This window comes from Chanodichthys erythropterus, chromosome 16, assembly GCF_024489055.1.
Source record: "Chanodichthys erythropterus isolate Z2021 chromosome 16, ASM2448905v1, whole genome shotgun sequence".
Classification (NCBI taxonomy): Eukaryota; Metazoa; Chordata; class Actinopteri; order Cypriniformes; family Xenocyprididae; genus Chanodichthys; species Chanodichthys erythropterus.
The window spans coordinates 39044311-39061525 of NC_090236.1; the positions used below are offsets into that span (position 1 = coordinate 39044311).

At 34.5% G+C, this 17215-nt stretch overlaps 1 protein-coding gene across 8 annotated transcripts in view; it reads left to right on the forward strand.

Moving 5' to 3' along the window:
• The window catches only part of LOC137002553 (NLR family CARD domain-containing protein 3-like), a 140375-nt gene that overhangs the window by 35924 nt on the left and 87236 nt on the right, over positions 1-17215 (forward strand). Inside the window, exons 12-16 of one of the 8 annotated variants that reach the window (XM_067362285.1) lie at positions 4619-4792; positions 7906-8079; positions 11661-11834; positions 12567-12728; positions 13521-15444. The exons of 5 other annotated variants lie outside the window; for them this stretch is intronic. In XM_067362285.1, coding sequence (XP_067218386.1) covers positions 4619-4792; positions 7906-8079; positions 11661-11834; positions 12567-12728; positions 13521-13593 — 757 coding nt within the window. In that variant the 3' untranslated portion in view covers positions 13594-15444. Of the gene's footprint in view, positions 1-4618; positions 4793-7905; positions 8080-11660; positions 11835-12566; positions 12729-13520; positions 15445-17215 lie in introns of those variants that run through there. 2 more of the 8 variants (XM_067362286.1, XM_067362287.1) reach the window with 2 other exon arrangements.

The following is a 17215-nucleotide window of genomic DNA, read 5'->3' on the forward strand; positions in this document are numbered from 1 at the left end:
TTCATCCTTCTGAGATTGTCCCCATTGTAAAAATCAAACGTTTCAAAATGTAGAAAATTCAACAATTGATAAACTTATTTTAAAATAAAAAACACAATAATTACCACTTTAACCAGCAGGTGGCGGCAGAGTAGCATTTATTTGCGCATATATTTCACTTTGTTTCGTTTTTTTAAATATTAAATTATAAACATTAATATTAAACATTATAAAATAACTAGGTTTAAAAATACATTTTGTCAATATGGAGTATTAAGTACTCATAAAATTTTATGAAAAACAATAACTTTTCTTGTGAATGAATTAGGCTCCACAGCAGCTGTCAGTCAGTGCAGCACAAGATCAATGATTTCAGCACACTTGTAAAAACACACATTCTATTTAATTAATCTAACTAGAGTGCACAATACATATTTAATTTTTGTTGCTTTTTTCACACAAAAGTGTGAAAACTGATGGTCGAAGAAAAAACTGAGTTTTTTTTTTTTTTTTTAAATCATTTCTTACGTTTGAATAACTAAATTAATGCTATGACTATTTAAGTGACTATATTCTGATTATAAACGAAGTATTACTGATGCTCAACACACCAGCAAATGACTCTCACCGGAAGTTTTCGAGCTATCTTATATTATTGCGGAAGTTCTAAAGAACACTCCATTTTATATAGTCAGTTGAGGTGTGGGAAACACTGGGACATGCCTTTATGTAATAATACGATATTATTTTGATTAAAATAAATAAATAATCTACTTCGAGTGGTAGACATTTGAATTTGAAAATAAATAGTATCAAAGACTTTATATAGACCTAAAGGGACTTTGATAGTGTTCAGGCCATTGAACAAAAGCCTCTTCCACCATAGACATCATATAGGTAGAAGCCCTATTGGCCGCTGGGGGCTGAGATTTGCGGCCGCCATCTTAGACCGGTCGTACTCCTAAGCTGCGTGCCAATTCGCCTACTTATACTACGTCCTAAAAGCATTTACTGTTTTTGTAAAGAAAAAGTACATACTTTTGAGTGTGTAGCAGAAGAGTAGACAAGCTTTGGGACATACTAACTCGTCATAACTGCGTCTTTAACGGACGTTCTGTCGCTTATTTACGCATCCTGTAACTGTTTAAACTACCCTGTCAATCATCTTGTCACAGTTAAAATACTCCACATTGAATTAAATTTATTTTCCTACCGTTTCGGAGAGAAATGTAGTCGCACGTTGATCTGCCAGTCATGAGTCTTTCATGCAGAGAACTCTCCTCATCTTTGCATAATGATGCATTTAAAAGTTAATGACCAAACGCATCGTTATAAAAGTTCACAATGCACATTGCAGATGAAATATAATGTGGATAACATTTAATAAATATCTTTTCGTCAGGTTATATTGATTATTAATTATTAAAGCCCCAACCGCTCTGCTTAACCATCGGACCTCGCAAGTGCTTTCCACATAACTTACTATTCAGATCAGAAAGAAGTTCGAAGCACTTGTTAGAATGCGTTCAATGCACGAAACTTACTTTTAGCGTTAGGTAACGTTAAGTGCCTATTACCAACACAATCCAATCTGAAGTTAACATATACATTGTTCGACCGGACATAATAATTGTTATTTGTGTTTGTGCACGTGATATCAGAAAGCAATGTATACACACATGACGGCAAAGCGCAAATCGAGTTACCCCTCCCACTTCTGCTAGTAGCCTATTACTGAGATATCTTACTGCAACTATCTGTTTCTGCTTCTTTATCATATTTATAGTGTGTGATTTATAAATGACCTTATATCCTACATCACATATTTTGATTTTGGACGTCTGGTCACTTTATATCTCATATCAGAATATTATATAACTGTTAAGCCTACTATGAATATTAAAATACACTGAACAATGTGTCCTGTATCATAGCTACATGAATGACCTTTGCAGCAAAAAAACCCGCGTCAAAATCAGTTAGGTATTCAGAGAGATATAATTAATTAAATGCGCTGACAGCTCATTGCACCTGTCAAACAAGTTACACTGAGTGGAGCTGGCGACCGGTCCAAGATGGCGGCTCCACGGCTCGTCCGTGCCAATAGGCAGTAGCGTTCGATAGGGCGTCTACCTATATGATGTCTATAGGTGTGTCTCAATCAGTTCCCTAGCTCCCGAGCTCGTGAATCAGTATATCGTGTACACGAATTCGGGCACTGGTAAGGACAGTAAAAGATGCTGGTTCACTACACATTGGGACACTTATGACTCTATTTCCGGCGACGTGACAACGTCCTCATTGTACAACATCACTACTGGTATTTATGAACAATAACAGAGCTGATATTTTCTGACATTACTTGTAATGTTATTTAAACTACATTATGATTAATTATTTGCTTGTTACTTATACGTGCAACATTTCAGCCGTGAATAAATTATAAGTGTTAGCTAGATTATGTTCATTACCTGTCTAGCCATGTATGTTTATGCTGAAATATAATAAAATAACGGTTTGTATTTTTAAAAACATCTATCGCGTACCGTTATGTGTAGTGAGTTGGCTCACGTGATTCAAGTTTCGCGCTTCAGAACTTCCGTTAAGGGAGCATAGTGAGCATCGATGCTCCCTGGTTTTCACGGTGCATTGTGGGACTTTTCAGGGAGCGAACGTTTCAGTGCCCTGGAAGGATTCTGTGAATGAGACAGCCCTTAAAATGGCCGACTCCCTGGTCAGTGCCCTGACTACTGAACTAGGGAGCTGATTGAGACACAGGGTATGTCTTCCACCATGTATTTTTCCTCTTCCTCTGTTGGTAAAGCAGAGTCTTGTGATGGGTTGTCAAGCCAGCCAATCAGAATTTAGCAGCCTCATCTCTGATTGGCTGGAATTGTGGCACATGTAACGCTCTGTTGTGTTGAGCGCGCGAGCCATCGGCGATTGAGAGCACTCAGTGTGGGTATGAGGAGAGCAAGCAAGTGAAACGTTGCACAGGTGAAAGAGAACTTCTGCGCACATCCAAATAAACTTCTTTTAAATGCAAAATTGACTTTCGTTCGCTCAAAATACTTTTTTATTTGCGAGACGAACATTTCTCCACAAAACTCAGTTCACGCGCGTGCGAAATGCCCTTTTGCGCGCTCAAAATATGATCTTGCGCGCGCGGAATTGTGGCACAAATGTAATTCCATAGGAACAAGACTTTCAAAAGACTAAAACTGAGGAACAGCCACCGGACACAGGTTTTGTGGATGTTTACAGCACAATGATGCCACCCACCAGAGGATCGCAGGAATCACATAATCCGTAGCCGTTTGGGGTCAGTTCATTAAAAAGAAGGCCATCAGATTCCTTATGCCAGGTTTCTGTTAAGCATATAATGTCCAGGTTGTAGTCTGTAATTATATCTGCCAAAAACGAAGCCTTGTTATTTATAGACCGTACATTTATGAGCATCGATTTCAGCAGACACGTAGAAGCCGGTGAGTCTGACGATGTCTCATTTTGCTATTTAATATATTCATATCTGATTCACCACGTGATATAGTTCAGATGTGTGTGTGGAAATGATGCATTGTGACTGCAGAACTTTTAGAGACGTTTAAAATTGTGCAAAACAATCCCACACCCTGTTGAGGTCCTGTTATAAAACACATGCAAACAGTATTACTGTAATTTAACATGAATAGTTAGTATGTTCCTACATTGAAACCGTTAACAATTTATTTATTTTTTTATATAATTGATAATGACGCTCTGCTCTGGTCCAAGTTAATTTATTCATGAAGTAGAAATATAATTAAACTTTGAAGCATTTTAAACTTTGTGGCTGTAAAATAGTTTCATATGCTGGAATCTGACAAATCTTTGCTGTGAAACAAGACAGAAGTGAGAACAGACTAAAAACAGTGTAACAAATTGTCATGAATGGCTGGTTGTAATGAAGCTCATGATGATGGAGAATACAATAACACTGTCTTTAATCACAAATCTAACATGTAGGAGAGATAAAACACAACCACTTCAACATAAACGACAGAACAATGAACAGACAGAACTAAGAGTTTAAATACACAGACAGAGTAATCAAGGTAAAACTGAACAGCTGCAGGAACTAATTAACAACAAGAACACTAACTAGGGAACACACACAGACAGCAACACTATGATAATAAAACACAACAAAACTGTTACACTAATAGATTATTCTGAAATGTTACATTTATACTGGACTAATGGTACTTTTCACTAAATCTTCTTTAATTAAGGAAAATGTGTATTTAGAGATGTGAAAGTAAATGTGGCGAAAGAGAAGATTATAGTTGTTAAATTGGACTATCTAGACCAGAGCAGGTGAAAATAGTCCATTTAAATATTAATTTTTCTATTGTTTCTGTATTCATCCTATATATTAATCTACAGTGATAAATTTACTTATTTTTGGGAGTGAGGACGGATCCAGACTTGGATTGTAACTAGTATCCTCAAATGCTCCTGTCTTGGTTTGTTCGTTTCTATCATTAAGTTTCCATGTTTTTGCTGGTTTATTAGTGACTGTATGACATTTATTCATGATTCATTTAACTCACACATGAACTGAACATGGATTTGAGTCATTTTCTCTTTCTATCTTCAGTCTGTATAGATGCAGTATTACAGAGAATCAGTGTGTCATCCTGACTTCAGCTCTGAAATCAAACCCGTCACACCTGAGAGAGCTGAACCTGAGAGGGAATAAACTAGGAGACTCTGGAGTGAAAAACCTCAGTGATCTACTGATGAACCCACAATTCAAGCTGGAGAAACTACAGTTAGTATCATTATACTGTATTTACTGTTTAGTTTATTTTAAGTCAACAGGGTACAAGTCACATCATTTGTAGCGCTGCATCTCCATCTGAAGAGATTCAGAAATGGTTTTAGTTAAAGGATTAGTTCACTTTCAAATGAAAATTAGCTCAAGCTTTACTCACCCTCAAGCCATCCTAGGTGTATATGACTTTCTTCTTTCTGATGGAAATAATCAAAGAAATATTAATAAATATCCTGACAGATCCAAGCTTTATAATGGCAGTGAACAGGATCAGTGAGTATGAGCTGAAGAAAGTGTCTCCATCCACATCCATCCATCATAAACGTACTCCACACGACTCCAGGGGTTAATAAAGACCTTCTGAAGTGAAGCGATGTGTTTGTGTAAAAAAATATCCATATTTAACAAGTTATGAAATCAAATATCGAGCTTCCACCAGATTCAAGTAATGAAGAAAGTGTAAACTTGTGTCACGTAAGTTACTCTTTTTCTGTACGTTGAATAGGGAAGGCGTAGGACGTAACGTAAGTTTTGTGAACTGCGAGAGTTTTACTTTCTTTGTACATTGAATAGGGAAGGCGGTCTAGTGGAAGCTACATATTTTACTTCATAATTTGTTTAAGTATAGATATTTTTTACACAAACACATGGTTTCTCTTCAGAAGGCCTTTATTAACCCCTGGAGTAAGATGACCAGATTCCTGAAATAGAAACCAGGGATATTTCCTGTTTGAGTGGCCAAATATCACAGATAGTTTGATGATTAGGATTTTTGGTCTGGTTTTAATACAATTCACCAAAAATTATTACACTATTAATAGTAACCATTGTAAAAGCATTTCAAAACAATATGCCTGTTATAACAAAAGTATGACTTTACAAAACACTTTACAAAAAATGAAAATATAAGAAGATGAGATGAATAAAATGGCATTTAACAAATATTTGTTTTCATTTTCACAAGCTGTTTTTTTAAAACTATTATTTTGCATTTTAGACACATTTTAAGCACCAAGTGTATTATTATTTACTTTATTATTACTATTTAATATATTCATATCTGATTATACCTTTTTAAAATTGTGCAAAACAATCCCGCACCCTGTTGAGGCCCTGTTATAAAACACATGCAAACAGTATTACTGTAATTTAAAGGAACACTCCACTTTTTTTGAAAACAGGCTCATTTTCCAACTCCCCTAGAGTTAAACAGTTGAGTTTTACCGTTTTCGAATCCATTCAGCCGATCTTCGTTTCTGGCGGTACCACTTTTAGCATAGCTTAGCATAGTTCATTGAATCGGATTAGACCGTTAGCATCGCGCTTAAAAATGACCAAAGAGTTTCGATATTTTTCCTATTTAAAACTTGACTCTTCTGTAGTTAAATCGTGTACTAAGACCGACGGAAAATGAAAAGTTGCGATTTTCTAGGCTGATATGGCTAGGAACTATACTCTCATTCTGGCGTAATAATCAAGGAACTTTGCTGCCGTATCATGGCTGCAGCAGGCGCAATGATATTACGCAGCGTCTCTCACAAACGTCTCCATGGTTACAAGGCACGTTCCCTGTGCAAGCAGGGGCTCACGGGCGCTGCGTAATATCATTGCACTGCTGCAGCCATGGAATGGCAGCAAAGTTCCTTGATTATTACGCCAGAATGAGAGTATAGTTCCTAGCCATATCAGCCTAGAAAAGCACAACTTTTTATTTTCCGTCGGTCTTAGTGCACGATTTAACTACAGAAGAGTCAAGTTTTAAATAGGAAAAATATCTAAACACTTTGGTCACTTTTAAGCGTGATGCTAACGGTCTAATCAGATTCAATGAACTATGCTAAGCTATGCTAAACGTGGTACCGCCAGACCCGGAGATCGGCTGAATGGATTCGAAAACGGTAAAACTCAACTGTTTAACTCTAGGGGAGTTGGAAAATGAGCCTGTTTTCAAAAAAAGTGGAGTGTTCCTTTAACATGAATAGTTAGTATGTTCCTACATTGAAACCGTTAACAATTTATTTATTTTTTTATATGATTGATAATGACGCTCTGCTCTGGTCCAAGTTAATTTATTCATGAAGTAGAAATATAATTAAACTTTGAAGCATTTTAAACTTTGTGGCTGTAAAATAGTTTCATATGCTGGAATCTGACAAATCTTTGCTGTGAAACAAGACAGAAGTGAGAACAGACTAAAAACAGTGTAACAAATTGTCATGAATGGCTGGTTGTAATGAAGCTCATGATGATGGAGAATACAATAACACTGTCTTTAATCACAAATCTAAAATGTGGGAGAGATAAAACACAACCACTTCAACATAAACGACAGAACAATGAACAGACAGAACTAAGAGTTTAAATACACAGACAGAGTAATCAAGGTAAAACTGAACAGCTGCAGGAACTAATTAACAACCAAGAACACTAACTAGGGAACACACACAGACAGCAACACTATGATAATAAAACACAACAAAACTGATACACAAATAGATTATTCTGAAATGTTACATTTATACTGGACTAATGATACGTTTCACTAAATCTTCTTTTATTAAACAAAATGTGTATTTAGAGATTGTAAATTACTCTTAAATGACTTAATAATCGATTCATGTATCAGATTTTCTTACGTTAATAATGAAAATAGTCCATTTAAATGTTGACTTTTCTATTGTTTTTCTATTGTTCCTATATTTTAATCTACAGTGATAAATGCACTTATTTTTGGGGTAACACTTTAGAATACTGATCCTTCATTAATGAATAACTACACAACTACTTACTCATTCATTAATCAGAGTTACTTGTTAGTTAATAGTAGTTACTAGAGTGTTAATAATGCATTATTCATTTGTTCCTGTGTAGTTACTCATTAATGAAGGATCAGTATTCTAAAGTGTTTCCATTTTTGGGAGTGAGGACGGATCCAGACATGGATTGTAACTAGTATCCTCAAATGCTCCTGTCTTGGTTTGTTCGTTTATGTCATTAAGTTTCCATGTTTTTGCGGGTTTATTAGTGACTGTATGACATTTATTCATGATTCATTTAACTCACACATGAACTGAACATGGATTTGAGTCATTTTCTCTTTCTGTCTTCAGTCTGAGTTACTGCAGTATTACAGAGAATCAGTGTGTCATCCTGACTTCAGCTCTGAAATCAAACCCGTCACACCTGAGAGAGCTGAACCTGTGGGGGAATGAACTAGGAGACTCTGGAGTGAAAAACCTCAGTGATCTACTGATGAACCCACAATTCAAGCTGGAGAAACTACAGTTAGTATCATTATACTGTATTTACTGATTAGTTTATTTTAAGTCAACAGGGTACAAGTCACATCATTTGTAGCGCTGCATCTCCATCTGAAGAAAGATTCAGAAATGGTTTTAGTTAAAGGATTAGTTCACTTTCAAATGAAAATTAGCCCAAGCTTTACTCACCCTCAAGCCATCCTAGGTGTATATGACTTTCTTCTTTCTGATGGACATAATCAAAGAAATATTAATAAATATTCTGACACATCTGAGCTTTATAATGGCAGTGAACAGGATCAGTGAGTTTGAGCTGAAGAAAGTGTCTCCATCCACATCCATCCATCATAAACGTACTCCACACGACTCCAGGGGTTAATAAAGACCTTCTGAAGTGAAGCGATGTGTTTGTGTAAAAAAATATCCATATTTAACAAGTTATGAAATCAAATATCGAGCTTCCACCAGATTCAAGTAATGAAGAAAGTGTAAACTTGTGTCACGTAAGTTACTCTTTTTCTGTACGTTGAATAGGGAAGGCGTAGGACGTAACGTAAGTTTTGTGAACTGCGAGAGTTTTACTTTCTTTGTACATTGAATAGGGAAGGCGGTCTAGTGGAAGCTACATATTTTACTTCATAATTTGTTTAAATATAGATATTTTTTACACAAACACATGGTTTCTCTTCAGAAGGCCTTTATTAACCCCTGGAGTAAGATGACCAGATTCCTGAAATAGAAACCAGGGATATTTCCTATTTGAGTGGCCAAATATCACAGATAGTTTGATGATTAGGATTTTTGGTCTGGTTTTAATACAATTCACCAAAATACTATTACACTATTAATATTAACCATTGTAAAAGCAGTTCAAAACAATATGCCTGTTATAACAAAAGTATGACTTTACAAAACACTTTACAAAAAAAAAAAATATATAAGAAGATGAGATAAATAAAATGGCATTTAACAAATATTTTTCATTTTCACAAGCTGTTTTTTTTAAACTATTATTTTGCATTTTAGACACATTTTAAGCAAGTGTATTATTATTTACTTTATTATTACTATTTAATATATTCATATCTGATTATACCTTTTAAAATTGTGCAAAACAATCCTGCACCCTCTTGAGGTCCTGTTATAAAACACATGCAAACAGTATTACTGTAATTTAACATGAATAGTAAGTATGTTCCTACATTGAAACCATCTCAGTTTTTTGTTTTGTTTTGTTTTATAATTGATAATGACGCTCTGCTCTGGTCCATGTTAAGTTATTCATGAAGTAGAAATATCATTAAACTTTGAAGCATTTTAAACTTTGTGGCTGTAAAATAGTTTCATATGCTGGAATCTGACAAATCTTTGCTGTGAAACAAGACAGAAGTGAGAACAGACTAAAAAACAGTGTAACAAATTGTCATGAATGGCTGGTTGTAATGAAGCTCATGATGATGGAGAATACAATAACACTGTCTTTAATCACAAATCTAACATGTAGGAGAGATAAAACACAACCACTTCAACATAAACGACAGAACAATGAACAATGAACTAAGAGTTTAAATACACAGACAGAGAAATCAAGGTAAAACTGAACAGCTGCAGGAACTAATTAACAACCAAGAACACTAACTAGGGAACACACACAGACAGCAACACCATGATAATAAAACACAACAAAACTGATACACTAATAGATTATTCTGAAATGTCACATTTATACTGGACTAATGGTACTTTTCACCAGTGATGGGAATAAGGGCGTTATAAATAAACAGCGTTACTAACGCTGTTACTTTTTTCAGTAACGAGTAATCATCAAACAAATTACTTTTTCTCCCGTTACAATGCCGTTACCGTTACTGACAAAAAAAATGCCGCGTTAGCCTACTGTAATTGAGCTGACTGAAGCGGTTTTCATCCGAGTAGGCTCTCTCTCAGCCATAAGACCTGCAAAGTTTTTTCTCTGGTGTGTGCTGCGGTTAGTCATACACAAATATAATTTTAAAATGAAAATAATAATGAACGATGCTCTGTGTGTGTGTCTGTGAGCATGCGAGCGGAGCGCGAGCTCAAACCAGAATACCCTTTGTGACATGCTGGATCGAAAATATGTGAAATAAGTTTTTCTAGTCGACTATTCATTTAAGCCATTAGTTGACTGGTCACAGTTATATTAATTTAATTTCTTAAATACTGGAATAAACCATAATAATGAGCGTTTATGTAATATAGACTATAGCACTCAAGCGCACGTATAAAGCTTGCCATAAAGAAACGACAAAAGTAATAATTATGAATGTGATGAAATACAGCAAGGAGACATTTTAATTGTTTATTAATAAAGTAATGTTTTCTGAATTAGTGTCGGCTGTGAAGATGAAGTTGACATTGCTGACTCTCATCATCTCCATGGACGCGCTTAGAGAGAAAATGCACATTTCATTCGGATTACATAATCAGAGTAACCTATTTCTTTTCGTTTTTAGATATGTCAAGCTTTCTGTAGATATATTTCTCATGTCTGCGAGGCAAGCAGCCTATACGCTGAGTTTCGGTTCTTTAGCCTATAAGTCGCGCTCCAGTGATCGCGCCAGTGATCGCGCCCGCAGATCCATGATTATATTGCCTGCTATATTTGCTTCTTTATTAAATCCAGGCAATCAGTTGATGAAACATTGATTAAAATTAAGATACAATTTTTACAAAATGAAATTCACTTTAAAGAAAGACTTTCTACAAAACAAAACTTAATGAAGTGGTCAAAATCATGTCTGACCCACTCCATGTCTCCCGATATATTGCGCATCTGATGCATCTTACTCATGCTGTTCACTTTTCATAATCAAGTAAATGAATTTAAAACATAACATAGGCCTATTTAAACATAAATATGAAACTACATTTTCTTTAATGTTTACAAACACGTATTGTACAGTACAGAGAAATTTCATAAGCAAGAGCGGATCATCAGTCACGAGTCGGATCAAGAATAATTTATTCTTAGACATATTTAATATTGGGGGCATTCAAGTTATTTGACATATTTAATTTTTTTTTAAAGTAACACAATAGTTACTTTCCCTGGTAATTAGTTACTTTTATAATGATGTAACTCAGTTACTAACTCCATTACTATTTGTGGGAAGTAACTAGTAACTATAACTAATTACTTTTTTTAAAGTAACGTGCCCAACACTGCTTTTCACTAAATCTTCTTTTATTAAACAAAATGTGTATTTAGAGATTGTAAATTACACTCTAAAATGACTTAATAATCGATTCATGTACAGTATAAGATTTTCTTACATTAATAATGAAAATAGTCCATTTAAATGTTCATTTTTCTATTGTTTCTGTATTGATCCTATATATTAATCTACAGTGATAAATTCACTTATTTTTGGGAGTGAGGACGGATCCAGACATGGATTGTAACTAGTATCCTCAAATGCTCCTGTCTTGGTTTGTTCGTTTATATCATTAAGTTTCCATGTTTTTGCTGGTTTATTAGTGACTGTATGACATTTATTCATGATTCATTTAACTCACACATGAACTGAACATGGATTTGAGTCATTTTCTCTTTCTGTCTTCAGTCTGAGTGTTTGCAGTATTACAGAGAAACAGTGTGTCATCCTGACTTCAGCTCTGAAATCAAACCCGTCACACCTGAGAGAGCTGAACCTGAGCTGGAATAAACTAGGAGACTCTGGAGTGAAAAACCTCAGTGATCTACTGATGAACCCGCAATTCAAGCTGGAGAAACTACAGTTAGTGTCATTATACTGTATTTACTGATTAGTTTATTTTAAGTCAACAGGGCACAATCACATCATTTGTAGCGCTGCATCTCCATCTGAAGAAAGATTCAGAAATGGTTTTAGTTAAAGGATTAGTTCACCATTGACTTTCATTGATGAATGTTCAGATGAGCCAAAATTGTTCAAACTCCAACTGTCAAAATTCAAATTTAAACAAATCGAAACCCATTAGACTCAATTAAACTGACATTCTGTGCTATTTCTAATCCACTGAAACTAATTCAGACTCATTTAATCTATCTATCGATCTCTCTATCTATCTATCTGTCTATCTATCTATCTGTCTATCTATAGCTATCTATCTATCTATCTATCTATAGCTATGTTCACACTGCAGCTAAATTCAGTTGTCAGTTCTCCTTTTAGTGTTTAATCCCGTTCTGTACACACACAGTTCAGTAAAATACGGGAGTGACAACCGCATTTACAGAAATTATTTGCAGTGTGTACAGAACCGAACTGAACAACTAGTTTAATGACGTTTTTTAACCTTCATCTGAGATGTGTCTCTCTTCACATACAAGAATCAAAATGCTTAAAATCACTTTAACAGTTTAAACTAAAACACTTTATACTCAATATCTCACAGTGAGTCTGAGTTCACATTATATTTGTGCAACATTTTCACCGTAATGATTTGTTTGTAAGATAATCTCTCTTCCTCTGTTTGTGTCTTTCTAGTCTACAGGGCTGTGACATTACAGATGTTTCTTCTTTAACTCAGTCTTTGACTAACTCAAAAGCACTGCAGTTTTTAAAAGAGCTTGATCTGAGTTTCAATAAGATCGGAGACTCAAAGCAGCGGCTCAGAGACGCGTTACGAGACTCAAACTGTGTCCTGAGGTGAGGAAACATCACCGTGATATTAAAGAGATCTTCATTTACCTCTAATATGTGAACAAACCTTTCAAATATTCATGATAGGAAATTATCATTAATCTTTATTGCAACAAAGGGTTTGTGTGAGAACAAAATGTGAAGTTATTAAAATGTTCAACACAAAGGAGGAAAGAGAACAAAAGCACACTGTCACAGCTTTATTCAACAACACCTGCTTTATTAACTGTGTCAGTAGTGAATCATTTCAGTCTGAAAATAGACTTGTTCATATTGTAGGAAAACGCTGCACTCCTGCTAAAATCAGTGCGTTCAGCTTCAGCTCACAGCCGTCCAGCCTCACATGAGAAATGTCTCTGTCTCTAGTGTGTTTTTACTTTGACAAGCAACACGTCACACTACTTTACACTCACTTTACTTTCAGTTATTTACTAAGAGCCCTACAAACATGTCTAAACTAGAGGACAAACGGCTTTAACTAAAGGATTGTGTTTTAATTCAGAATATCATTTGTATTTGCTCCCTGTGGTTTATTTCATACGCCGTACACTCAGTTTCTTCTTTACAGTCAGTCAATAGGAGTCACACCAACACAAACACACAAACATATCAATGTGATTCATGTTTCAATGTATTATATTTAAAACACAAATATCTCTGCAAGATCATGTAAAGTCAGTAATTAATCTGATTACAGGGATCTTTTTCTCAAAAAACATTTTTTTTAATAATACAGTAACTAATTTGCACTTTGTTCCTCTGAACACTGATTGTTTTCTCTTCTGTTTCACCTTACAGAGTAAATGATCAATCACCAAACACCTCTGGTGGATTGTTTACATCATGGTTAAAATCTGTGAAATCATCATGAGAGGAGCAGAAATCATCAGATGATCCACAGAAGAGTCTCACTACTGTGTCTATGAGGAGAAATAAATGTGTGATTAATGTGTGAATGTGTTTCATACAGATGGAAGAGACTCAGACTTCACAATGAAATAAAGCAGCATGTGTGTTAGAAACGTGATATTGAATGATTAATGTTGCTTTATCTGATCTATAGAGCTCATAGCCTATATCAGTTCAATTTACATTTATTTTGTTTAGCGCTTTTCACAATACTCAGTCCTATAGTTTTAAGCAGCTTTATAGGAAATGCTTTAACATTACAATTTGGAGTACATAATCTGTTATCAAAGGTGACTGTACAAGTTATGGCCTAACTTCAGACATATAGCCTACATACATAGGCTATATGTAGTTAGCTAACATTAATTTAAACAATGTAGCCTATTAAGGTAGAAACAATGAGCGATGTCCAGAAAAATGTGTAGACATAGCTTATATTAAACGCTGTAGCCTACTAAGAAAGCATAGGTACTACACAGAAAAATGTATTCATGCAGAATTTGATATTGTAATAGCCTATCACTTAGTAGGCTACATTAAGAGACCTTAAGCTTTTTCTTTATAACGGTTTTCTATAAGAGAAAAACACTTAATTAAACGAACTGCGTTCATATTAGGCTCATCTGCTTTGCTGTACATAGTATGGTTTAGTATGGTGTTTACTGAGTTTGGTCTTCTATGTCACACATTACACAAGCATTAAGCTTTAAACATGTATTTTAGGCTATTTCCACAACAAATCCATAATGGTATTCATAATGAAAATAGTTATAAAAAGTATAAAATAATCATAAACAAATTATAGCATTCATTACAAACAATATTTATTTTTAAAGCCTAAAATATTATTTAAATCGAAACTGTTGGGTTCTCATTCGGCACAAATCCAATTGTTTTTTAGCACTTGGACGTTAAAATATATTTACGCCTATTATGTTGTTAAACAATGCTTTCATGTCCCAAAACCACACCCTTCAGATGCGCAAAAACATGTTTGGAACAGGGCCGATTATTTCAATATTAGGGGAATGAAATATGAATTATAATCATTCTAAATAACCTGGTATTATTCATGAATATTCAATAAGAATATCGACAAACTTTAGGCTATTTTGTATTTGTCTAGATTGGCAATATGTGGCTATTATTTTCTTTTTAATATTTTTTCCAATACATGTAATCTTTTAAACACTATTATTATTTTTTAAACTCTGCCTTTGTGCAAATTAACTTGGATGTATAACAAACTTTAGTAGTTTAGGCTTTAAAATATTGTTTGTAGGTAACGAATGACAATATAATTTATGTTTATTTAATACTTATATTTTGTATAGAACAATTTAAAGGATTTGTTGTGAAAATAGCTTAAAATACGTTTTTACCGGCTATCCCGGCTTCAGGTTGGCATAGGGGCATTTAATCCCATAGGGGGGCACCACTACTTAGGTATTTTTAGTTCCCCTACAAATCTTTTCAATTTAATGGTATTCAGAAAAACAGAACAATAATGAAAAATATAATATATATTTTCCATATGCACTAGTATTTAGATGCTATAGCCTATTTATTATTTAAACTCTCTGATTGTACACAGATATTTAAAATGAGCAGTGGAACTTTTTCTGTATTTGGTTGACTGTATTTTGTTTTGACAATAAACAGGCTGTGAAGTCAAGTTATAGTAGGCTAGCTACTAAAACTGATAGTCTATGGCGCCGGCGCGTTCACTTGATTTTTTTTTTTTATAAAAGCGTAAACAACTTAAAATACTCAGACATTTATGGTCATAAGAGTAATACCATTCCAATCTGTGTAGGTATAACTATTATTGTAACTATTATTTGTACTCACACAATAAAACATTGCTTGAAAAATAAAGACAAGCAATGCCTTTCCGTGAACTTCTCAAAAATGAATGGAAACTCAGCATATTAGATGGTCTACTTGTCGAAACTTTGTACTTGTACTTTTTTTCTTTCATTTTCTTAATATGTTAATTATTTAGGTTTAATATATTTTGTGTATGCCTAGCTATATAGGAAGAAGCTATTTATTCCTTTTATAAGATTTTATCTCGTTTCTTCTCCGTTCACAGAAGCGCTGCATGCGATGCAATGAATCCTCCTGTTTTGTTGTTTCTTCTATATAGCCTAGGCTAAAACTGAACCCCTGGGATTTTTTCCTCATTCTAATTTCGTTTAATTCTAATTTAACATAATCTTGTCGGTTAATGAAAGGATCGCCTCAGGGGGGAGAAAGAAAATTATATTGAAATTTTCAACTCATATTTAGGCTATATTTTCTTAAATTTCAGGTTTATTTCGATTAGCATAAATGTTTTGAATAGTTTTTTTTTAGTTAACTATAGGCTAATATCCTTGCCTAGACAAAACACCCACAGAACTGCAGTATAGCCACAGTCATCGAAATTGATTTCGGACAGACTTCTGAGGCAGCGTATGATCTACAGCAATATAGCGCGAGCTTTGGTGAGAACTAAACAAATATTTAATTATTAGGCTACAGTAGCAATTTCTCGATAAAAATGATATCAAAATTTAAATATGTTGGTCAAAATCGTACATTTATACACAAAATGAGCAGCAAACGCAACTTTCGGACGCCATCGTTATTTTTCTAGCTCAACTGTCACAGAATGGAAAGCACAGAATTGTGGGATATCAAATGCAACTAAGGATACATCTATGCTTCCTTCAAAAATCGATCTGAGGAAGGTATCTCATGAGACAGGAAGTGAAGCTAACATTGGATTCGGACGTGCCTTGATGCCTTACTACCTTGAAATGTGTCCTCAGAAGGCAGCATTTTCCAGTTTTCGGACGCAGCCACTCTCTGACCGGGAGTCTCAGACTCATCGAGGCCAATAAACCTTTTAAGAATAATGACACAAATGTTGGAAAAGTAATGTAGATATTTTTGGAGGTACGCTATTGTCTCCACTTTCATTTATCAGTTTTATTTTGATAAATAGGTCAATGACAATATAGCATTATTGTTGTATCCGTAGTGTCAGGCCTGTTTACCGGTATTTTAGCTATATTATTTTTGAATAGGCCTATAATAAAATGTGACTGAAACACCAATGATAATTTTTTTCTCTTTTATTAGGCTAGAAACTGCATAGGCTATAATATTGTGTTCATTATTCTATGGGCATTGCCATCGATACAGGCATCGAAATGTATTTTACACTATATTTGCTTATGCTTTTCGAGTGCGGAAGTGTGATAAAGGCACTGATCTAGGATAAATTCTCTATTATAGATCAGATAAAGGTAGCCTATATGTTCACGTCATATATGCCTACAAAATATGTCGTTTTAACGACATAACATCTCGTTATTATGAGAAAAAGATGTCTTAACGACATAATTGAGTGGAAAAAATATTATGTATGAGGCAATACGCCACCGTAATATATAGCCAAGATGATCATACATGTGGTGTAGTATTTTATTGGCTCCTTACAAACTTACAAAGTTTTGGCCTTGATCGAAGGTATATTTATCCTGTCATCCCCCCACGGCTATTTTAAATAATAGTTTTACGTGTTCATATGCATA